This window comes from Pygoscelis adeliae, unplaced genomic scaffold, assembly GCF_000699105.1.
Source record: "Pygoscelis adeliae isolate BGI_AS28 unplaced genomic scaffold, ASM69910v1 Scaffold183, whole genome shotgun sequence".
NCBI classification, from domain to species: domain Eukaryota; kingdom Metazoa; phylum Chordata; class Aves; order Sphenisciformes; family Spheniscidae; genus Pygoscelis; species Pygoscelis adeliae.
Window position 1 is genome coordinate 1,054,129 of NW_008824536.1, and position 25,685 is coordinate 1,079,813.

Consider the following 25,685-nt stretch of genomic DNA (forward strand, 5'->3'; position numbering starts at 1 on the left):
TTTACTGGCTTTTTTTGACTGTGTCACTGTGGAAGGATAAAACTTGCAAAAGTACAACCTCAGGACAAACTTGGCAAAATCCGTTTAATGCAATTCACTGTTTCAAATTTATTCTCATATGAAGCAGGATTTCTTTGATACGATATGATAGCTCCCCAAGTAGAATACCAGAAAAACTCCTTGAGCAGGATTATACTGAAGAACACAATGTTGATCTGAAGTCTACTGTTAATATTTTCGATAAGAAAGAAAACTGTGTAAGTCTTTCCTTGGAAATAATACTATAGTTGAATTATCATTTCCTTGTAATAGTATTGCAAATCTGGTATTTTTATCTCCATTTTTATCTACTCAGTACTATGAAAATATTTAAGTAATTGCTTAAATGCTGTTGTTAGTAATAACACTGTGTCGTACATAATCGGCAATGTTATGACTACTACTCAGTTCATGGATAACATGCAACAATATCTTTGGGAAATAAGTATGTGCCTAAGCTATTCAAAGCTGTAAGGAAGATGTTTGTTGGATTTCTAAAAACTAGATTTTTAAGTTCCTACTAGGTGAAAGAATGATTAAGATTCGTAAGGATGGGGTCTATATTACTCTATTTGGGGTGACTATAGAAAGACAGAACCAAAATGTCAGATGCTTCCCAGATCCAAATATGAATAAGTATCTCAAATTTGGATACTTGTGCAGAAGGTTCTGGTTCCTAGGCTTTGAAAAAGGACAGCAAATACCACAGGATCCAGCTTACTCTTGGTTTCAGTCAGGATCTAAAAAAAACCATGAAAAATTGTATTATGCTTTTGTGTTATGTTTGCTTCTGGTCCTCCCTGAACTGCAGAATAGTGGAGGCATACACAGGGGGGTTTTTTGTCCTAACGTTTGTATTAGAAAGTATTCTTCTGCGTTAGGATTATGTAAGGTCATATAGTACTTGCTAGTGGAGAGTCCCACTCTCTGGTCTGAGTCCTTTCTGACACTGTTAAAGTGACCAGTAATGGCTTTGAACTTCCAAAATGGTTGAAAGTTCAGCAACACTTTGTCTCAGCTATGGACAGTTAGAAGATGCCCCATTTTTGTCCTGGAAGATCTGTACCCTTACCCTGTCTTGGTTGCCAGTGAAGTAACCGGATACAGTGCAAGAGATTAAGGCGTCCCACCTGCAGAGATACCGTCTTCAGATTGAGTGCATACAATCTGATACTAATTTAGGGCCCAGTCAGTGAACTGCTGACCATTTTCTAATATCCTCAGTTGGCTCTAGAATAAGGGTTTTGTAGGATCAGACTGTTAAAGATCATTTGATTCTTGCTGATTACGGATTCTTAGCCCTACTAATATTTCTTGAATTAAGCTCAGAGTCCTGTGGGAGCTCTGCCATGACCTCAATAGGAGTTTGAATTCAAAAGATCAGAGGCAAATAATACATAATTCAGTTCACAATAAGTGTGCCAAATTTCTCCTAAATATTCTGTAACTAAGGTGTGTTCTAATAATGAGCAAATATCTATGCTTTTGGAAAGGAGTTATTTCAGAGAGTCCATTTGAACTAAAATGTATATCATTATTTTAGAAAAGTGTATTATTGAGTCTCTAGGCATTTAGCTTTTTTTCTCTTTATGCATCAGAGGTACTTTAAGTAGCCTAGTAGCTGTATACTATGACTTACAGTATTTCTAGATTGTGGTCAATACGCTCTTTCTTTGTTGACTTGAAATGTATTGTGTATTCCATACTGCAAGGCTGACAGGCATGAAGGCAAGCTGTGTTTTGTAAAACTGAATAGTTTGTTTTTTTTTTTTTAAGTATCTGAAGTTGTCTTCAAGTACTTTTGGAGAGAGAGTTTTACAACCTATATGCATTCAGAAGTAGCCAGTGGTTTTAGGGGTCAGACTTGTGGTATAGCAGCTGGTCAACAGGCTGTAAGTGTGAGCTGTTCAGAGATAATGGCCAGCTTGATGCAGTCCATTTGCTTGACTTTTCCAACAACACCCCCACTTCCAAGTCTCTCTTACTGTTACGTTCCCCACTGCCAAGTTATGCATGGTTTTACCATGAAACTGACTGACTTATCTCACAGGAGATTTCACCAAAGGGTATCTTTCTGGTTTAGTGGTACAAGATGCACCATTCTGCACTGATTTTTGTAATCCAGTGTGTGGATTAAATTACCAGCGAGACATTTGCAATTAACTTCAACAGCACAAACCTTCACTTTGTTTCCCACTGACCACAGTTGCAAGCATGCAGTCCTCTTCCCAGAAGAGAGGAACTACTCTCTGCTGCTCTCTGTTTGGGTCAGGACCAAATGAGAGAGACTGAATTTTAATATATGGGAAGTAACTTTGATTCTGTCTGTCTAAAGACTTTATGTGGTTTGTAAAGCAATTAAGTAGGACTTAGGACACTGTTCTCCCAGACAAAAAGGCCTTAGGACAGAAAATAAATATACTGTATTACTCTGAATATTAGTGCTGTTGCCAGGTTTGAGAGGTTTCATTTTATTATCGGTACTGTGCCTATGTGATTTTGGGTGAAAATGTACTGCTGATAGCAAGTACTAGGCCCACACATAAAATACTTCTCTTCAGATATGAAGTGGTTAGAAAAATAGGAGTCATTCAGCAATAAGTTTACAAAATATATCAAACTGCTTATATGGGTCAGGATGTTTTCCAGTTTTCTGAAGCACAGGTAGAACTTTGTGCTGGGAATAGTGCATGTATATTCTTTCTGGATCATACAAAGCTTTTAGCATCTATATTATAAATTTGCAATTCCAGGCCAGACATACTTTATATAAAATGAGGTGTGTTTAACATTGGGTAGGCTAAAACTGAACATGTACATAAATGATCTATCAAAACCTACGTTTGAGGAACATGAGGATAAATAAATTGAAAACTCTTACTTTACCTTGCACAGTGTTGCTAATTGTTGTAGAAGTTGCTCAGATAGCTGTCCATCACATAGTTCTACGAAATTGTTGCTTTCCTTACCCATCCACCAAATACAAATCCAAACTAATGGTTTGTTACAAATTATCACTGTAAGTTTTCCCTGTAAATACTCTGCTGCCCAGAATTGTTTCCCTTGGAAACTGTCTAGCACCTTCACAGTAGATGTTCAAAAACAATTTATTAGATTTTAAGTCATTCACTCGTGCTAAACACTCATCTATAAAATTCAGGTTTTTTGCTTTGCCTGTGTACAAATGTTTATATTAGTATTTAATGCTAAGCTATTGATTTTACTTTCAATTAATTATTACCTTTATTGCAAGTACTTGAATCTTTCTGGCATTTTTTTCTGTCAATATTCAGAAGTATTTAAGTAAGCTGAATAAAACAGAGACTAGTTTTTTCTCTTCATATTTTGGAGTATCTTTAAATGATGCTGTCTGATGGTATGTAACAATTCCAGATGTGTCATGTTGGCAATACCTGACACATTAACATGAATACCCTGTAAATTACATATCTAAGAGGCAGTTGCCATTTGTTCCTATTTAATTGCTCACTTTCTTTTTGTCCTTTTTGTTGTATTATGTTATAATAATGAGATAAATTAAGATGCAATATGAACCTTTGCCCTGTAACTCAAGCTGAATGTATTTTTACATTGAGTTTATGCGAACTTTAATTTTCACAAGCACATGTTTTGGGCTTTTCCCAGAATTAAGACTTAGGAAAATGCCACGAGAAGAGGCTTTTCTTGCATAATGTGAACTTACTATGAAATGAAAAGTTCTGGAAGTCTTGAAATCTTTTTCTGCTGTAGATTTAATGAGTCTTGTTACTAACTTAGGTACTTAAAAATACCTGGAAAACTAATTTTGTTCAAACTTAACTTGGTAGCTGGAAGTATGTTAGGATTTTTCATATTGAGTTATTTCTGTAACCTCTGCAGTGTATCTGTACATGTTGTATTCTTTTTCTGACTCACCATTACTTCACTGTGACTGACTCATGACATTTTTCTTTCATCAGGGCACTTATTTTCACCTATACAATTCATGACAGAGAGTGAGTTATTTTATCGTTCAGGTTAATATTTATTATATTGCAGGTGAATCGTCTTAAGATGGCCAAATTCCAGCTATTTACTCTGTTTTCAGAGTTGAGAAGGGCTGGGAAGACTTCCTGGTCAGTTTTAACCAAGTGGGAGCCTGAGTCATTAAAGATCAGACAATAATTCTGGGAACAAGGAGGTTACAGAGGAGCAGAAATTAATCAGGCGGTTACCTTATATCTAATAATATGTGTATTCGCTGCTGTCATGGGAATGAGAACGCATTTTTGAAAACTGTCTTTAGGAGATGTGCAATGTTATCAACTTTTTTCAAGTTCCTCTCCATCTGCTTGAGCAGCACTAGGCACTTAATCTAAGGTAGAAGAGTTTTGAGCAGAAGAGCAAATGGTTTTACTTGAATTGTATCCACGCTCTGATTTTTTTAAAGGTGGGTTAGTTTTTTTTTTGGTGGTAATACTGTAAAAGAGATGCAGTAGTTCTAATAAGGAAATCGCCTATTTGAAAAAGTTGAGTGAAACTTTTAAAAACTGGAACACCAAAATTTACCTTAGCTGTTAAATTTGCTATAGCTGAAGGGAAAGGAGAAAGAGGAGTGACTGATTTATGCCGGAACAACTGGGTTAGTAAATGGTAAGGAGCAGTGCATTTTTCCTGTGTAAGATTCTTAATTTAATGTTACATATTTAAAAGTTTTGTAGAAAGTTTTGATACAGGCTGGATGGTGTTTTTCACAATAATAGTAATACTGGGGTCTTTTTACTTGTAGCCTAGCTTTGACATATACTAAGTTCACATCTTCATATATTTTTCTAGTTCTGAGTGTTACAAACTTTTTTGTAGGTTTTGGGTTTTTTTTAAATTCACCTGAGACCATGAAGTAGTCGCTAAAGTTCAGGAGCTGGAGCATGTTGTGAGCTAGAATCGAGAAAGTTGGCAAGATTGAAAAAAGCAATGAAAGGGAACTATAGTATTGGAATTATCTTTAAAGTAGTGGAGACATTGATTTTTTAATTTTCTGATTGCAGTGATGTAGTTTAAATTAGGATTACAAAAGCTACTTATAAACCATCAAACATAACTTCTAACTGGAAATACTGACCTTGAAAGTGGATGCAAGTGCGTTGTTTACAGAACTTCACTCCGTTGCACCACTGCATCAACTACCTTTGATTTAAATTATCTTTCGCTATTTTTTTGTTCGAGTTGTAGGGGAGGCTGTATAGAATTGTTAAACAGGAAGACAGGAGCTACAAAACATCTTTAAAAGGAGAGCTGTAAGCTGAACTGTAGAAAATAAATACTCTTCAGATACTTGAAATACAAGTCTTAATGAATGGCCTATTGAGATTTTGCCATAGAATTGTAGCCCAAGCAGAAGTGTTGATCAGAGTTTATATCCTGAAATATTACATATCTCTAGTGCAAAACATTACTGAAGGCCACTGTAAACAACACAGTTTTGGTTAAGAAGCTGATCCCAGGATGAAAGAGATGAAATCAGCTACAGACTGTACGAGGAATTCCTCATGAAGAATTATGGTAAAGCTTTTCATAACCTTTCATGCTTCGGCTAAAAAGATTGGCACCATAAAAATTCTTCGGGGGCAGAGTTGAGGTGGTAGCTGCAGAGTGATCAAAACATAAAAGAGGCACGTTTTCCCTTTTTATGGAGAGGCCTCTTTCAGACCTGTCATATGATGGATTTGAAATGAAAGTTTAATGGACTCTCAGTTTCTCAGACAGCCATCTTTTACAGCTTCATTATTAACAACAATTTAATCTTAGCCAGCTCTCTTTCTTTTTTCTGAGCTCTTAATAGTTCATTTTATTTGTTTAGCAGCAATATAAGGAAAAAATACTGAGATCATAAAATTAAGGAAGTGTTCCATATTAAAAAACAATGTAAAACCAGTCTCCAGTAAGTTTTGCAGAAGCATTTGCTCCACAGTTGTTTGAATTAAAATGTAACAAGTGTAAATAGCATGTAAATAGTGTGAATGGATTTCATGTTTAACCTGTATGCAATAGTACATGAGCCATAATTTTTCCTCCCAGTGCTATATGAGTAATGATGATGCCATTTTCATGGCTGATGTTGTATAAAATACTTTTCAGCTAATGTTCATGGTATAGAGACTGTTTTGTTAATGTGTCAGAAAATGAGACCTGAGAAGCAAGTGGATGTATGATAGCTCTTGGGAAAATAAACATGTAGTATGGAGTAAAAAAAAATTTCAAAATATGTGAATACATTTTTAGGGGGTCTGATCCAGAGCCATTAATGTCATTTAAATTTTTTATTTCATTTGCAAGCCAAATGTACCAGGTTCTTGATTATGCCAGCTATTTTAGTGCTCTTTTGGGAATGATACAGACTAATTTTGCTTTCCTTCAGAAGTCCAAAAAGGCGGGAAGTTCTCCACCATGACTTATTCCTTCTGAGTTTCTGTAGGTGCAGCTCTGTCTAGCCACTCAAATCCACCGAGTATTTTGCATAGGGAGAAGTAAAAGTCTGAAACTTCACCCATCAAGGCTCTTTACAGGGACAAGTGGTCCAGGGGCAGTCCTATGTATTTCCCTGAAAGTAAAGACTGTCAACAATACGGGCTTCTTTCTCATAGGTTCAGAACTGGTAGTAGCCAGCTGCTTTAATCCTTAACCTTCCTACATCTTACATTTTGTCCAGAACGATGAAAAAAAATTTTTTTTTTCTTTACAGTGTAGAAAGATGGGAATGCAATAATATAAATTCTTTTAAATTAATTTATCTACTTTTAAACCCATTCTGTTCAGTTACTACCTTATTTTCCTTTTAATGAAAAACAGATTCAATCCTATTAAAATTTTTCTTGCACGAACTGGGACACTAATAATAAAGTCTAAACTAATTTATATTTTAAATTTACAGATTGCACACGTGTTCTCATATCATTTGTTACCCCGCTTTGAAAAAGTAGGTTGCTGAGTCCTTAGCCTCTTTAGAGGTGTGACTGTCGGTTTGGTGCAGGGATGATTAATAAAGCCCGTACAACTGCAATTCAAATCTATTATTAGTAGTTAGATAATATATTAGTTTTGCATAGCTCTGTTTCTGCATGTATTATAAGGCAAACTAATGCAAGCTGACTTCAAATCACAAACATAACTGAAAATTCTAGTTGGTTGATGCTTGAAGACTGATAAAGTCATTCACTTTGTCTAATGAACTATTGCTTTTTCATTAATGAATAGCAATGATAAGGACTTACAAGAGACAGAAGTACATGATGGTATCTAAGCACAATTTACAAAAGTTATCAAAAACCACAATGAAGTCATCTTCTATAAACAATTTCATCAATAGTAAGTAAATTAAAAATAGTTGGTTAGTCAGCAGCAACCATTCCCATAGGGGAAAAAGACTTTGATCTTACAACTTCACAAGGCAAGGACACGGACAGTGTCAGTATCCCTTCACCCAGTATGTTCTGTTCTGAGTTCTTCTGTGCTGGATTGTCTTTAAGCCTGGATATCAGCTCAGCCTTCTAGTAGGATTACAGCACTTGCTCTGTGGATCAAGGTAGTGATCTGTCCAGTTCCCTGTATTTTGTAGTGACCAACTACAGGTGTTTCATAAGATACTGTAAGAATATGCAGTTGGCAAGTATAAAACAATCTGCTCAAGTTATAGGTCTTAGTCTAATATACATAGGATATTATGAAGTTCAAACCTTCAATTTCAGGATGTTCCTTTCCAGCTGTTTACTTTTATTAATTTAAAAAATATATATGTACCAGTCCAATCCCTTCTTGAATCTTATTAAAGTGTTCCCCCCAACAGCTTCTTGTTGGATTGGAGCTGATAAGCCTATAGACACACATCGTGTGAAAAGTATTCTTTTTGAATTTACAAACCTTTTTTCATTAGTTTCCCCTTTTTTTTGTTTTGAATTGCAATAATTGTTTTTTAATCTGTATGTCTATATTTGTCTGCATCTTTATCTGTAACTGGAATTTTCTCAATACAGGAGGTTTTCTTTCAACAAGGGGGTACTCAAGAGTAGTGAAGTGTTTGACAGGGTCTCTGAAATGTGGCAATAGTATTGCACTTAAGATCTTAACTTACATAAAAGAACAATGATATTTGCAGTGTGATTCTCTATTGCTGTCTTTTTTTATCTTAACAAAATGCGCCTTTACATTGACATTTTGTGACTGTTTCTCACCACACAGTCACACTGATGTTCTTCACCAAGAGGCCTGCAGCAAAAGCAGAAAGACTGCTTCTATTGATTAATTCAGTTAATTCAGATGCCTGGAATATGTAAGAACAATTTAAGTTTCTTCTCTAATGTGAATTATTTTGGAATTAATGGCATAAATTTAATTTCCTATCATTTAGGCCATGCATGTAGGCTTCTTAAGTTTTTCCCAGCAGCATAAATAGTTGTGTATAATGCTGAGAGCATTTTGACTGAGTATCGCAGTTGTGACAGGACAAAGAAGAAAGTATCTCTGGAATAACTGGGTCCTCGACCCTAAATTTTTCTAAGTTCAAAGCTCGTACCTTGAATTTGCATTAAAAAGTGAATTGCTTGGCAATATAGAATGTGTTGGTTTTGGCTGGGACAGAGTTAATTTTCTTCACAGTAGCTAGTATGGGGCTATGTTTTGGATTTGTGCTGAAAACAGTGTTGGTAACACAGGGATGTTTTAGGTACTGCCAAGTACCTACCTAAGCAGTGCTGACACAGAGTCAAGGCCTTTTCTGCCTCTCACCCCACCCCACCAGCGAGCAGGCTGGGGGGGCACAAGAAGCTGGGAGGGGGCACAGCCGGGACAGCTGACCCCAACTGCCCAAAGGGAGATTCCACACCATGTGACGTCATGCTCAGCACATAAAGCTGGGGGAAGAAGGAGGAAGGGGGGGATGTTGGGAGTGATGGCGTTTGTCTTCCCAAGTAACCGTTACGCGTGATGGAGCCCTGCTTTCCTGGAGATGGCTGAACACCTGCCTGCCGAGGGGAAGCGGTGAATGAATTCCTTGTTTTGCTTTGCTTGTGTGCGTGGCTTTTGCTTTCCCTATTAAACTGTCTTTATCTCACCCCACGAGTTTTCTTTTACTCTTCTGATTCTCTCCCCCATCCCACCAGGGGGAGTGAGCGAGGGGCTGTGTGGGGCTTAGCTGGCCGGGTTAAACCACGACATACAGCCAAGGATATTAGTAGATTCTGTTGTCTGTTTTAAAGTGTGTATTTAAAAGCAAATTCTTTTGTAATAAAATTGAAAATCTTTGAATAAAGCCTTTAAAGAAAGGGTCATGTCTTTCCTGTGTACTTAAACAATGTCTGATGTGGTTTCAGCCTGAAGATATTACTGTATTTTAAAATACATAACTCATATTGCATAAAATTATGCACATGTATGTGGCAGGAGTTTCTGACCTTAAGGACTTAACATTATGGTCACATGGACAGATAAAGGAAGTAGGAACAAGAAGGAACAGAGGCACCTAGAAATCAGTGAGTTGCCCATGATGACAAAGGGAATGCACTGCACAACTGGATATTAAATCCATATTTTATCCTTCCCTGGCTAGTATCTGATTTGTGAAGTAACTTTTCCTTAGGCAAGAGATCCTACTGGCATTTTCAGAGAGCTCGTCATTCCAAACAGTGCTGCAGATCAGGGCTCTGCAGATGTTCTGGCAAAAAAATCGTGTTCTGAAAAGGAAATGGAGGGAGTAGCCAAATGGCTTCATGAAGAATAACTGGAATGTTTGGCAACCCAGGATACTCATGTGTTCCTAAATATTTTGGTGCTTCTGCATTGTATAATGTACTGATTTTCTGTATCTGCCTCTGTGTTTTGTTCTGTGTAAATCACAAAATAGTAAATTCAAGCGGAAGGAAGTGGAGGAAGACCACTTCCTCAGCATCCATGTCTGTTCAATGTGTGCCGCTGGCTGGCTGAGAGTCACGTGACAACCTATGAGAAACTGTTGAAAAAGGTTTCCAAGCTATCTTTGATTTTTCTTTCTTTTCTTGCAGCATAAACATACCAAGTGTTTGGACAAAGTTTTTTAAGCTTGTTTGGTTGGGTTTTTTTGCACAACTACTAATATAACTGTTCTTTTCAACACCCACACAGCTTTGTCCCCTGGCATCAGAGAGCACCTAACAGTGTAAGGCACCTTTGGGGATTTGATTGGGCACCAGTATGTGAAGATGATTTCCTCTGACCAAAGTCCTTGTGTTTCTGTCCCCATCCTCTACAGCGTTGCGGAGTCGATCAGGACGATCCATCATCAATGGAAATTGGGCAATTGATCGACCTGGGAGATATGAAGGTGGTGGGACAATGTTCACTTATAAACGCCCAAATGAAATCTCCAGCACTGCAGGAGAGTCATTTTTAGCTGATGGTCCAACAAATGAAGTCCTTGATGTCTATGTAAGTTTCTTGTATTTAGATTAATCTTCCTGATGGAAAAAAATTGTTCAGTTCATTGTTAACATGCAATTCAGTACCAATACTTTGGTACTATTTTGTTCCTTTGATTTTGAAACATTATTTTTTATATTTTACTATTGTTTGCTGTTGCTCCCATCTTGCTCCAGATCATAGAAAGTCTAAATAATGATGAAGCCTTTTTTTCTCACACTTTAGTGATCCAGTAAAACCAATTTTACTTATTCAGTAAAATAGAGATAAAGCATGCAAATGTCTGGGTGGGGGTTTTTTTTGTGAACTGGATTTTCTCCGGATACTTTCCTACTCAAGCAAATTTGGCGTAGCTTAATTTTACAGTGAACTGAAGCAAATACCTAAATCAGACAAGGCCTCTCACAGAGTGGTACCATCTCAATTTTCTTTAAAAGAAACATAAGTACAAAAAGCTATAGAATGTGGGATTTGAAGCAGAGCAGTTTTAATACAAAAGTGTGCTAGGAGACCATAGATAATAGCCGTTTGAGAAAGGAAGAGAGAAGACAAATTGTGGCTAAGAGGGGGGAATCATATTGAAAAAGCTGTTTACTTCAGATGGGACTTTTACTGCATCATATTGAAATAACAAATATAACTGGAATTTATTACAACTTATGCAAAGATAAATGGTGTGTTCTGAGATTATACACTTTCACATGATAAAATCTATTCATTGAAAAAACTAGATTAACTGGTGATATGGTTGTTTCATCCAGCTATGGCTTTTTTGCCCTTAAGTGCAATATGGGGTGGAAAAGTGAGTGTGCTGGGTTGTTTCATAGAAAAACAAATAGTACCTACCTTGATTACTCAGCTGGAAAAAGTTATATGGTGGCAAAGTTATTCCCCATCTGCTATATGGTGTCTTAATAAAGCAATGTAATAATTATGCAAACACTGCTACTTTTTTGGAAAATTTCTGATTGATTGCAATGTAAGACTGGCAAAAGCCTGGAAGATTAAACGGTTGGGCTCCTAGATTCTGCAATGCAGACATCATGTTTTTAAAATATATGTGTCATTGTGTAGTTACAGGATGCTGTGAGCTGAAGTCTGGCCTTAAGTTTTTATTGTCAGCTGATTGATGCCTAATACGTAATGACCCAGAGAGAAAAGGATCAGGAAATGGATTACAGATATTTCCAAAGTAATACCATAAAAACCCCTTAAGCTTAAATTTATCATATTTTAATTTTAGTTTAGGTTTAGCCTCTTCTTTTTTTGCTTTTGCAATGAATATAAGCAAGTTGGCATGATGGGCATATCTTTATCAGTTTTGCTCTGTGGCTGCTACTATGGATTGCCACATCTAATTTGACTGGAGTCTTATCTGAGATGTTTCTTGTAGATATGAGGAATACTACAATTCATTATAAGCTGATAGCTTAGTGTCTTTTTCAATATAGTGTGGGAAGATAAAAATGGATAGTGCTAGATGAAAGAAAATCAATCATCAGTATGACACAGCCTGTCTTACAGGTTTGAAATTTGTAGCTGTGCAGATACAGATGCCTTTTTTCAGACTTTGTCTTGCAGTTCCTGAACCATGTAATTCTCTTTTCATCCATACTCATGATCTTTATGCTCTGTGTAGAAAAATTAAGAGATTTGCAGATGGGAACTCCAAATGGTTTTCTGTTCCCTTTTCCCTGAGATCATGATGTCTTTCTTCCACTCTAAAAACGTAGAGGAAAAAGCTCTCGTAAGTTACAACAGGCTATAATTAGCTAGATAAAAAGAGATGCAAGTTTCGTCCAAGTGTGAAGTATACATTGCTACACAGACTTAGGTCCACTAACTCAAAGCAAAACTATTGTATAATTCCAGGCATCTTACTGCAGGAAATCTGTGACAATATATTCATAGGGACTTGATCACTTAAGCTCTTTATAACATGTGCCTGTCAGTTCTTTTGAGAAATGTGATGGAAAAACCATGGGAACCATTGGAAAGCTGTTCCTGGAACCATCTTAAGAACAGGGACCTGGTTCTGGAAGGTGGGAGGGTACTCTTCTGCTGAAGTCAGCTTCACAGTGCTCAGTTCTCTCAGGACCAAACACAAAGAGGGTTTATTTTTTGGATAACAAAGTGACATGGGAAGGACGAACCCTTACAAAAAATATTACAGGCAATGTATTGTTAGATGGTTCAGAAAAGTGAATGATCTCTGAGGGACAGAGTTTAGAGGAACAGCTATTATATTTGGCAAGGAAAAAGTGATTTTGACGCAAGGAAAACCAAAGGTCTGAATCCCTAGTTGGTGTTAATTGATGTGACGAATTTAGTGAAACTTTGAAGCGTAAGTGTGCTCTGCTGAGTCATAAAGCCATTGGCATAGCATGAGTTTTTTCTTTTCGGCCTGTGGTTTGTCAGAACCAAAGAGCTAGTGCAAGCTCCGGTGTTTGGTTTGGTTTTGTTTTCCAAAAAAAGGTACTTAAAGTGTAATCTGAGGCTTCTACCAGACCAATCCCCACAAAGAGTTCAGGACTTTTAAAGCAGCAGTGTCAGTAGAAGCAGTACTGAAGTACTCAAAGCTGAACTAGTAAAATTAGCAGCTGATGGCATCCCTGCATTTCTAGTGTGAGTATGCTCAGGCTCTCAGCAGCAGCAACGTAATACAAGCCAGTTGGGTATGGAGTGTGCTGCTAACAGTTTTAAAAAGCTTTCATAAAGTTGTATCTTGCTCAGGTCTTATTATGCCTAACTGCTTAAAGAAGAGCACAAGAAGTGACACTGACTTTCAGAGGCGTGCTCGTGTCAGCTCACAAGGGCTTATGCAGCAGTGTTCTGAAACCACTCGTCTTCATTTTCACATTTGGAGGAGAACACCTTATGGTTCCCGCCTGTGTTTCATAAAGAACACTTTGATAGAGTTGTGACTAGCTGTAAAGCAGTGGGAGTCTGTCTGCACTTACATTACATCTTCATTCAGTTGAAAATTAACGTGGAAGGATGCAGGGGGGTTGCATGGGCACTCTTCAGCTGCTGTAGCAAGTATGTGGGCCTTTGTAATCTGTTCACTTGATCTTTATTGAGCAATGCTTATGGTGAGAGTGGCATAATGTTAGTAATTTTAGCTAGTTGATTGCTGAGTCTCCATTGAGTGGTTTAGAGGTAGCTGCACGGTGACGAAAGGAACAGTTTGATTTGTGAGATGGTACATGCGGAATAACACATATGTGCTGTCTGCACATGGTCCGTTCAGGTACAACCAATAAACCTTAAAAAAGGCAGTTGGCTAGATTTGTAGATTGAGGTCTGTGGTATTTATTTTTCTCCGCTTTGTTTCTTCCGTTCTTATGTTTCCTCAGGCATCTGTCAAGCTCCTTCTACCTGAGAATGTTTTGGTGACCTTAGGACTGTCTCTTATGCTGCTGAGGCCTGGTGTGAGCCTCTGCTGCCCACGCTGGCGAGAGGCGAGGCCGTGGCTGGTGCAGCCCACGGCCACACCTCAGCCCCGAGCATGTCAGTTTTAAATTTTTCAAAGAAAATTTAGAGGAACAGTTTCTCTGTCATCACAAGCTAGCTTGCTTTGCAAACATAGTAACCTGTATTTTCTTATTTTTCCCAGAAACAAATATCTTTTTTTGCATGTTTTGGAGATAGTCATTAACCATTGCTTCTATCCTGACCAATGGTAAATAATGTTACATAGTTGATCAGTTCAAGTACATATTTAAGTAGTAGTAATAAAACAAGTGGAAGAACTGAATGTATGTCTGTTTCTCTTTTTAGATGATACATCAGCAGCCTAACCCAGGTATACATTATGAGTATATCATTCCAGGAGACAATGTCATTAGTCCTCAGCTGCTTGCCCACAGGAGGCCAGGTAAAATGCCACAATTTCCTATTATTAAGCACATTTTGTTACTCAATAAGCTAATGGAGAAATTCATACCATTAAATTCAGTGTAAATGCTGCCATTGATGTGGGTGAAGCCCAGAATTCCACCCTACATGTTGAAAGAGAAGTCTGCATAGATTTGGTAACTTCAGTGAATTAATACTGACAGGGATTATTTACAGGATATCTGGTCACATATTTCTACTTTCAGTAACATTTTTGTTAAAATGTTAACCATGGCTTTGCATGAGCTGGAGTGTTGTCACCATGTCTCAGAAATGAAATAGAACATGATTTTTCTCTTCAGAGTTTGAGATAATTTAAAACAACCCTTTGCAGTTTCTGTTTCCTCTCCCAACTGGAGAGGATCAAACACAAAACTGTTGCCTTCCCAAGCTAGAATCTGGACAGCTCGTGCTCCTGACTGAGCTGCGGATATGTGCTGTGTGTACTGGTATGAAGTTCTGAAGGACAGTAGAAAATTTTCAAGCGAGTTTGGTCCTACTTTTAATGTTCCTGACTTGCCTTGACAAATTTCTAAGTGTGTTTGCAGTCTGTTCGCAACGAGGAGCAGCTGTGCTGTGACATGGGGAGGCACAGAATACAGAGCATGGTACAAAAAAAAAAGCTTTGGGAAATTTTGACACTGGGTGCATTAACTCTACAGTGTGTTTGGAGACTCTTCAGTTTTTAATGTATTTGCTGGCTGCGACTTGGTTATCTTGGTTTAAAACAAAACAGTCATTGCAGCACACTATTAGGAAGTCTCTGCATAACAGATTAAAGCTGCTTTCAAGTTTTATGATGCTCCAGTTGTGATTATTAGTGGATGGAAATGTAGACTGATATTTGCAAGTGAGGCTCATTATTTTACTTTTTTGTTATTGTCCATCATCAGGGGAGCCCTTGAATGGTCAGTTAGGAATGCCAGAAAGTACAAATCATGAGGATGAGGATTTGCATAGGGAGACAGACACTCTCCCTGGACAGTCAGCTGGAACTTTTCCAGTTATTCAGCCAGGAAGATTTCCTTCTCATCAGCGAGAAAACCAGGTGCCTGCTGTGCAACCACCAAGACAAAACCGAGAACACAACTGGAAACAGATTGGAAAAACTGAGTGTACTACTACATGTGGGAAAGGTAAGTGCTTCATACACCATGCACAGAAAATAGATGACACACGGGAGGGTTCCAGCGTGGGAGAGGAGAAGCATGGAGGGAAGAAACAGTGTGACTGTTCAGCAGCTCTTGTATGCACAAAGCATTGCTGGACCTGGTGTTTTCTGTTATCCTACAAGCAAAAGACACGTCAGTACTATTATGTGTGCTTATATTTCAATCAGTAGAAACAACAAAATTAAAAATGTGAAATACAAAGTATGTAAACTAAAAGGGAATATATGGCATTTGCCTCTGAAAGGAAATATTTCCGGATTTTATGGCAACTGCTCTCTCTCACACCCTTGATACACAGCTGCTTTCCTCAACATTCTTTGGCATTCTTTATCCTTCCATTTGGCCTCTCCAGCTTTGTCAGATACACCCTCAGTGCTTTTTGTATCTTTGTCAACAGTTTTCTGATCTTTATGGGAAGGTTTCACAGGGATTCCATCAGTTATATCTTTGCCTCATTGGATGTTGCTGGAACAGCAATAATGTGACTTCAGAAAACTGAGGTTTTCATAGGGGAGAAGTGGGAAGGAAGAGGGATGGAAGGGGACTGGTAATGAGTGAGCTTTTGGGATGTGATGGATACGCTACTTTGAGCTTGCCAGATTAATCTTTGCCATAAGACATTCATAGTGACTACAGCTTCAATAGTGCATAGCACAAGCAATTATTTGGAAGAATAAGTTTTTGTGATAGTGAAAGTGAAATCTTTTGTACTATACATAGCCACCCATCACCATACCTAAAAAATCGCAGAGCTTTGAAGTAAAGACGTACCAGTGAGGAAACTCAGCTGACTGTCACCAGTTCATATACACTGAGAACATTTGCTTCCTAATCAGTGTGCGAGGAGACTTTGCGAATTTGGTCCAAAGCCAGATGAGTGTCCATGTTATAGCTACAGATAGAGCTAAAAAATCCAGCAATATCGATACCAGTCAAAATTGCTTCCCAGTATATTGAGAAAACTTTTTTTCTTGGAGAAATTACTGCAAAAGTGTTAGAGCTAAAATACAGCCTGTAGAAGTCAGAAGACTTTTTGAAGTCAGCCTTTTTGTGGAGAAAAGGAGGAAGTGTAAACCAGAATTATTTTGGTTGGCATTTAAATACATTATGTGTCTTTAATACAAGTCGTATGGGCAGAATCCTTCAATTGCACCTGATTACTGTTTAGAAGCAATCAGCGAGTGTCACCTGCTGAGTGTCTGGTTTATCCTATATGTGGTGAATTTTAGTATCTATATCAGGTAATTTGTGATGCAGTTGCAGGAACACATCAGGGTAAATGTAGTCTTCCTTTACATCATAGAAGTCTTGGTTGTATTTCCTATGGACCTTACGGACATTTGAACATAGCTCTTGCCATTTCTTCAGAGATCTGGTAGCTATTGGCAGTGGTATTAATGAAATCTGAGTCAAAATGATAGCAAAATTGTAGGAAAACAGAATTCAAAGGATATCTTTCAGCCTCCTATGCAGCTTAAATTTACTCCATGAAATTTAGCAAGAGAACTGTCAAAAATGAGTACCTCTTTTCCTGTTATGTGGAGAATGTGTGCATGTTCTGATCAAGTTAAATTCAAAAGAAACTGGACCTTGAGAGCAGGATCCTGACACTGTTGAGACTGTACGAACATTCCTTGTGATCTTGGTGTGAGAAGCCTGTGTGAATCTCTGATGCCCCGAAGGCATTTCAAGTCAAACTAGGTTATATAGGCTGATAAAAAATGGAGTGAAAAAATCAGGAAGAAATCTTGTACTATTTAAAGCTTTGTTTTCATTTTGTATGATTCAATATGGGACACTTTCTTCTTTTTTCTTTTTTCCATGTTTTCCTTTTTTCTGCTACTTTATTTCTTCATGCAGAAATGTAGATGATACATGGTCTTTAAGTTTGTTGTTGTTGTTGTTTTCAAAATGAACCTGTCAAAGCTAAATAAAGCTAGGAAATTTTAAGTTGGAAGAAGAAAGAAAGAAAAATTATTTTTGTGCTACCTGAGGAAAAAGGGAGGATAAATTAACAGTTTTGATGAAAAGCTGTGAGATTTCAAAGCACTTTTCAGTAAAACTTTGGTTTGGAAAAAAAAGACTATTACAATTTTTTTAAAAATTGAAAATGCTTCCCATGAGAACTGCCACCAACTCTTGTCCCAGATTTCCATTTAAGATGACTGAGCAAATAGATCTGCTAGAATTTGGACAGTGTGGAAACTGCTACCGCATCCTGTCAGGGAAGTGAAGTAGCAGATCATCCCTCTCTGTTGTCTGGAGAGAAGAGGGCTGGTGTACTGTGAATTCCTCCAGTCCTGGAGCCATAGGAACTTCGTCCAAATTTTGTCTGAAAGATCTTACAGGAGGAGTACCTCACTTCATCTTCTCTGAGCACAGCCTCTGCCTTAAAACTGTTATCCACACCTTGGAAATGACATGGGATGTGTAATTTGTTATCAGTCATGGCAGCATGCTGGTTACTTTTTTAAAGAAGAATTACAAAGGAGGTTAAAGAGTGCAAACGGCTGATTTTTTTCCTTAGATTTCAGAAAATAGCTTTTTCTGAAGTATTAGTGTAAGTTAGCTGGCGAGATACAAAGCCTTACTTTTGATAGAATTAAATTCTTGAACAAATACAACTTCAGTGGGAATTGTAATTTTAAATTTTCTATCTTGAAATTGAAGTGTGCCAGCCAACAGTTACCATCAACTATGGCTACCCTTATTTTATTTAAAGTCATAAAGTCATAATTTAGGACTACTACGGATCTCTGGTGCGATATTTTTCTTAATACGTGGCTGAATGTATTGCTCTCCTTTCTTTCTGTTTCTTGATTACAAGTATAAGTTACCTGTTGGTTGATGACAAAAGAAATTGATTTCAGTAAACCCAGGATGAGATGTTTGAATTGTTAATTTCAAAATACGATAACAGGATTTAAAAAATTATTTAGCAGTTATCATTAAATCTATAGAGGTTTTGAGTTCCAGGAGGTAAAAAATGTGGAGCTAATTAACCACAGATCTTAGACAAAGGCTGCAGGTTCAAGTGGATAATTAGAAATGGAAAGCTGGAGAAAACTGATCTTCAATCCAGTGGCCTAAGACTTGTAGCGTCAGTAATCTTATGAATCAGTGTCACTGAGTGCAGGCTTTAGTAAACCCACATTTGAGGTACATAAGCTTGAACTGTTACAACCTAGCCCTTTTCTACATTGTTTTTAGACGCAAATACCAACAAAGATACAGCTGAGTTTTCTGTGCAAATTGCCTAGGTCTTCTAGGCAAGATGGGACTTCTTTTTGCCTTTGACTCAGAGGCATGGCAGTTTGTTTTTTGTAAATGTGCAGACATTTATTTTTATCCAAGGAAAAGAGGACTCTATTTTGCGGAAAGATGAAGCTATTGTACTGATAAGTTGTGCCCTGCTTCATCCTATCTTGCCAGTAACATGGAAAAAAACCCCTTTTCTGTAATCTTTCTGATGTTTGGTTTAGAGACACTGTTGTATAGGGTGCATTCCTGAGATGAAGTGGTAGCTTTCCTAGATAAACGTAGGTGTTTCAGACGAGCAGTGTGAGTGTGAACAATATGAGTTCTGTTGAAAAAGTGCTTGATTAAAACACCTGAATTTTGTTTTTTATCTCATTCTATTTCTGATTGCAAACACTGAGAATTAGGCATTTATGACTCTGTCTTCAGGTTGTACACTATATTTCCCCAAATTCTGAAGTATATTTTTAATGCCAAGGTCAGTCAGTATAGTTTTACTTTAAAAACACAGCCTTATTCAGAACGATCAGGCATCATCCATGCATTTCAAAGGCAAAATGACAAACATGAAATCTGAGACGGAAAGCATTCCAGGAAAAGTTTGTGGGAAGAAGTGTAAACTGTGTATCTGCTTGTCTGGTTGAATAGCATTCCACTTGTGCTTATTTCATTCTGTGGAAGAAAGTTAGGTCTAACCTAAGCAAAATGTTTCTCTTTCAGTTCAGGAGTTAATTTTCCTGTTCATGGTTTCTTTCTCTGCGTAATCTGAATATCTGCACTAATAAGGCTTCGATACCAATAAATAGTTAGTTTTTTGGAGTTACTTGTTGTAGGATAGCCTAAAACAGCTAAAATCACCCAATTTTTAAGTCAGTGGGTCTAGCTTCAAGTGGCTGAACTGGCAGTTGTGGGTTGTACCTTGACCACTTCTCTTTGGCTGAGCCCTGTTTCTCTTGTAACCAAATGGCTCCTTATTACCACGGAGGTGTCCTGTGCCATTGCTGTACCACGGTGAGAGGAGGGGTTGCTGCCGCTTTACATGGTATAAACATGGCAGAGAGAGAATCAGCAGACTTTCGTAGTACTTTCTAAAAAGAACCAAAAAGAAGATTTTTCCTAGTGTTCCTTTTGCCGTTTATGTACTTGTAGAGTTGCCTTTCACATCCCTTGCCAGATTCAACTCCAGGTGGTACTTGCCTTTCCTAACCCCATCCCTGCACAATCAGACAGCATCTCTGTACTTCTCCGGGATCACCTGCCCCTACTTACACCTCTTGTACTTCCTTTTTATGTCTAAGTTTAGCTAGGAGCTCCTTGCTTATCCATGCAGGCCTCCTGCCACCTTTGCTTGATTTCCTACTTGTTGAGACGGACCTTTCTTGAGCTTGGAGGGGGTGGTCTTTGAATATCAACCAACTCTCCTGGGCCTTCTCTCTAGGGCTTTATCCCATGGGATTCTTCAAAGCAGATCTCTGAAGAGTTTTGAGTCTGCTCTTCTGAAATTCAAGGTGGTTGTCCTGCTTTTTGCGCTGCTCCCTCCTATTAGAATCCTGAACTCTACCATTTCATGGTCACTGCAGCCAAAGCTGCCCCTGATGTTCACCCCCCTGACTTTTTCTTCCTTGTTTTTATGTCTCAGGTCTAGCAGAGTACCTTTCCTGGTTGGGTCTTCCATCACCTGTGTCAGGAAACTTGTTAATGTACTCCAACTTTTCACTTACCAAATACAATTAGGCATGTTAGCACCTTGCTCTTTGTCATCATTTTGGTAGTCAATTTGCAATAGTAATAGTAGAGCTCATGAAAATTATTTGAAGACCGAGCATTAAATATGGAAAGTAGTAATTTTTAGTTTGTCGTCTACAGTAATGTTTAACCTGTAAGCTTTATCTTATGAATCTTTTAAAAAACTAGGTAAAGTGAATAATACTGTCATGTGTTTACTCACCATGTAACTCTAAAGTAAGGAGGCTCAGTCTCTTTCCAGAAGCACAACAGAATGACTGCTAAATTTTTCCTCCTCTCAAGCCTGTGTTGTGGCCACTTGGCTGCATTTTTTTTCAATTGCCTGAATACTTAATGTTTGCACTTTCTGCATTATAAAGATCTCATGCAGACCAAGGAACATGTTTTCTCAGCCTTTCCTACAATGCTATGCTGTACTTTCTATATACTAAGGACTTCCCTTAATACTACAGTGTAAACAGTACAGCATTCAGCTCGCACTTACATTTGGAAATTTTGGGTAAAATCTTAGTCTATATTTCCTATGCTTTTCCTTTCTGCATCAGTGTTGGATGCTACTGTTATGGCTTATAGTGCAGAGTCTTTTGCAATGCATCACCTAATTTTCTTCTTCATTTCAGGGTCACAGTACCCAGTTTTCCACTGCGTCAACAGAATCACTCATGAGGAGGTATCTGAGAGTTACTGTGACAGCAGCACCAAACCCATTCCAGAAGAGGAGGCCTGCAACCTCTTCCCATGTCCAGCTTTGTAAGATATTACAGTTTAAGTCAAGTGAAATAAGCCGATGTCATTGAGGTTTTGCACGTGAAAGAGGCTATTCTAAGTAGGAAACTAGTTTGAACTTCTAAGTACTATGCACTTATGTCATATAGTGTATTGGATATTTTTTCCTCAGTTGTTGTTGGTCTTCTTCCCCTTCACAGGGAGCAATAGCATTCAGAGAAGACAAAAGGGAAGTTGGCAACAAGTGAGTGTAGTAATTTCTCAAAATTTGTGTGATTGTGCAGGCATGCACACTATACATGGTCTCTCTGTGGGTACATTTTTTCAAGTGACAGGCTTCAGCATATACCTGTCTAAAGAAGAGGCTCTGTAGGTTATGTCACTCCACATTGGATCAGAGTGTTGCAGAACCCACCTGTTCATTCCATGGTGTCATATTTAAAGATGAGATTAGGCTGATAATGCTCACAACAGCCCCCTCATAAACATCACCTCTCTTTCCTGCAATTCAGTAGTTCTTCAACTTGAAGACTGGATTCTGAAGTGGTAGTCCTTGTTTCCAGCACACTAATACAACCAGCTCAGGTGTGATTTCCTTCCAAAAAGACACTTGCCATCAGGAGACTGTGACTTACAATTGGCTAAGCAACTTCTTTTAAATAGTCAAAAAAAAAAAGAAAAAAAAGAGGTCAATTCATCCAGGGTGTATACCAAGAAGAGAAAAGTGTTAAACGCAGTTGCCATCATAGCAACTTTATTTCAGGTCAGCAGCTGTGTTTTCCATCTCTCTTGTGGTTACATTCTTCAGTTCTCTCCTGAGCAGTAAGTGGCCAGTCCTTATCCCACGGAAGTTTCTAATGGTGTAAGTCCTGTTACAGTGTTAGAGATGCCTGACAAGCAATTTCCTAGTGCATATTAGATACTCAGGAACTTCTGAAGCTGTTTACTTGGAGATGTCTTCTCTCACCAAGCATTTTTATCACCTTTTTCTTCCTAACAACTCATATTGATTCAGCTTCATTTGTTTACACAGGATAATATCAAGAATATAAACAAAGATATGTAAATATTTATTAAAAAGAATACAGAGATTCGCTTGCTCTCAACAAGAGTTCTGAAGTAAAATGTGTGAACAGTTCAAATACTTCCCTTATTTGTTCATGTCTTCATGCTTGAAATGAAATCTGAAAGGGGAAAATGACATGTTTATACAAAACTGATTAAATAAATACAGTGAAATCTTGGAATGAGAAGAATATATGTAGGGATTTTTTTTCATCTCTACAATTAAATGTATTTATTCATTGCTTATAATTTGCTATTTCAGTTTTACTCATGAATGAATGCCTGGATGCATTACGTGATTTTTGTGGTATTGTCCTTTTTTAAAGCCTTAGCTGCAGAAAAATAAAAATTTTATGCAATGCATCTTAAATTTTTGGGAAGTGTCATTAGAGCAATAATATATATTATAGATAGATACTTTAAAAAACAAACAGCTGTTAGTGGCTTAATTAATGTTTGTAATATGTCTTGAAACCATGGATTGTGCAATCTGTATGCATGCTTATTATCAACCACTACAGGTAGATTGGTTACAAGTGTGTAACGTTGTCTTCATAAAGGATTAAGTTATGCATGCTGAGGCTTAAGTGTTATTCTACAAGACTCTGTACCAGCATCAGAATCATGTCATTTGAGTTCTGTTAAGATTAGTATTAGAGAAGTCTTTACTGAAAAAAATGTCCTCTTTTTTTTTTCCTCTTTAGCTGGGATATAGGGGAGTGGTCAGAGTGCAGCAAAACATGCGGCCTTGGTATGCAGCATCGACAGATCTTATGCCGGCAAATGTATGCCAATCGTACCTTGACAGTTCAGCAATACCGCTGTCATCACCTGGAGAAACCGGAGACAACCAGCACTTGCCAGCTGAAGATCTGCAGTGAATGGCAGATTAGGACAGAGTGGACTTCAGTGAGTATGATTGATTAATGTGGGGCATAAAACCTCAGAAAAGACTAAGAATTTTCTTCCAGGTATCACTAATCAAAAATGAATTTTTTTTTTTGTTTAAAACAGGGAAGTGGAATGTGAGAAGTCTTGGAAATACGTGAAAGTATTAGTTCAAGAAAACCCTGCTCAATTATGACCCTTAAAGTTTACTGTTCGTAACCAGAAAAAAGCTGAAAAAGAGTGATTGAATAGTACAAAACACGCAGATGTGTGTGTACAGAAGTACACAAGCTTTCTGAGCAATGCTTTTTCTTAAATACTATGTGAAGTAGAGTTGGGAGAGTCCTGATAGGTTTGCCCGTGGTGGCAAACTTACTGCTCTTTCCCATAGCCTGTAGAGTTTAGTTCCAGGAGTTATTTAACCTTGCGTACGTATTAAGGATAGAGTCAGTAGTTGCTGTTACTGTAGTTGGTTTGAGGCTATGCCGAGACTTTCAGATAAATGTGGACGGTACAGTTTTGAGCTTTAATTTCTGTGTTGCTTACAAAAGGTTTGGCCAACCTGACAACCATCCTAGATACTTTCATAGCCATTGTGTGAAAGAGAAAATATCGTGGTGTTTTAGGTGTAGTGATAAACAGATCTCTTTCAGTTAGCCATGAAACAAAGCAAAAAAATTTTAGAGTTGCTGAATTATGTGGGTGGATAGACCGTGAAAAATTCCAGCTTAAACCCTGAACCTAAATCTTCTTTTTCCTTTCTACTGAAGTGCTTCCTTGCTCCTAATTTCCCTAGCCTGTGCTGGAATGCATGTCGCAACATGCAATGTGTTGTGCGTGGGCTAGCTGCACTGGCAGCAGCAGCACAGCTTTCCATCCACACAGTTGCAGTAAGCTTGAGTCATGCAGCAGACTTTGGGGTCTTACCCCACGGTAAAGGCTATGTGAGTTAACTCCCTCAGTTGCTGCATTTCTGAGGCTGATGGTGGCATTGTTAACTTCCTAGTCATGAAGTATCTGTGATATGTTGATATGTTCCCGATAAAAAAACTAGAAATACCTAGACAGATGAATGAAAAGATATGTTGGTTGGTTAATTCATTATTCATGATGACTTAAAATCCATCTGGAGTTAAAGGACAGTAAAATTGATATTAAAGTTTTGATTATTTTATTGTGTTGATGATGAGAAAGGGGAGCTGGTTTTGTGTGTTTTGCATTTTGAGAAGTATTTCAGCGTACAGAGCCTTTAGGGGTTTACTGCATATGGTGAATCAAGCTAAACAAATGCTTTAGAAATTGTAGCTGGTTGAATATAAGTGTAATTCCAATGACATTCTGTGATTAATTTCCTCTTGGAAGTAAAACAAAAGTTCTTGGCGTGAAGGAAGATCCATCATAAAGAAAAGAGCAATTGAGTTTGCAAACTGGTTTCAGTAGAACATTTATTTGTGTTTGTGTTTACTGAAGTACAGTTAGGTTTTCACTTTGGAGACACGTCTGTGGTCTTAAAAGTAAGCCCATCTTAAAATTTTAATGTGCTTCCCATTTTTTCTGACATACAAATGTAAAAAACTTTGATCTAAATCTGATTAGAAAAAAACGGCATTGTGGTAGTTTCAAGTTTGGAGTCAGCAGACTAGACTCCAAGAGTAACTTTGGACAAATTGCCCCCTTTATGACATAAGGAACGGGGTATTTGTTTTTATTAGTATTTTGCTATTTAATGACCTCACACATCTAGTCTGGGTTTTGGCCAATGTTCTAGGGTGAATGGTTGAAGAAATAGCTGCAGTCTGAAGATGAAGTCTGTGAGGTATCTTGCTGTAGGGAATATATTTTACATGATAAATAACTTTGACATGTAAATATAGTAGACATGATTAAGCATTCGAAAGCAAGGAAAAAACAATGAGGCTGCCTTTGGAAGCTGTGCGAGGTACCCTTGTATGCAGGTACTGCAGTCTTTGATCTTCAAATGCCCAAAGATTTTCCCCTTTAATACTAGAGTGTTTACAGGACTCATCAAAACATTTCATGTGTACACAGCAGAAAATAATGTTCCCATCTTGCTTCATGATCTGGATGTTTCACATCATCAGGCAGAGATATCAATAGGTGTCACCATTCTCTGAGGTTGAAGAAAAGAGAGCAGGAGAAGGCGGCCTTTATTTGTAAGAGGGATTCAGAAGTTGTGTTTCTTTGCATTTCTCTTGCTTCCTATCTGCTTGTAGGTCAAGATCAAAATCATGCAGAATATGTCAGCCTGCTATTCAAATACCAGCAGTTCATTTTGATAGGTGCAGCATGGCCTGTTAAAGATAGGGTTTGATTTTATGTTTTCCAAATGTATCTGCCTAGTATACTATAGAACACTACAGACTGAGAATATGATTGAAAACTACTAATGCGTTTTATTCCCTGTTCCTAGGAATCTAGAGCAGTTCTATAGCTTCTGTGCATGTCTTA

The 25,685-nt window shown here is 37.8% G+C and overlaps 1 protein-coding gene across 1 annotated transcript in view; it reads left to right on the forward strand.

Annotated features, from left to right (window-relative positions):
• Positions 1 to 25,685, forward strand: part of THSD4 (thrombospondin, type I, domain containing 4) — a 316,313-nt gene that overhangs the window by 272,979 nt on the left and 17,649 nt on the right. The window contains exons 8-12 of the mRNA XM_009321570.1: positions 10,298 to 10,473; positions 14,245 to 14,341; positions 15,255 to 15,497; positions 21,158 to 21,287; positions 23,033 to 23,237. Of these exons, the coding sequence (XP_009319845.1) occupies positions 10,298 to 10,473; positions 14,245 to 14,341; positions 15,255 to 15,497; positions 21,158 to 21,287; positions 23,033 to 23,237 (851 nt within the window). The remainder of the gene's footprint in view (positions 1 to 10,297; positions 10,474 to 14,244; positions 14,342 to 15,254; positions 15,498 to 21,157; positions 21,288 to 23,032; positions 23,238 to 25,685) is intronic.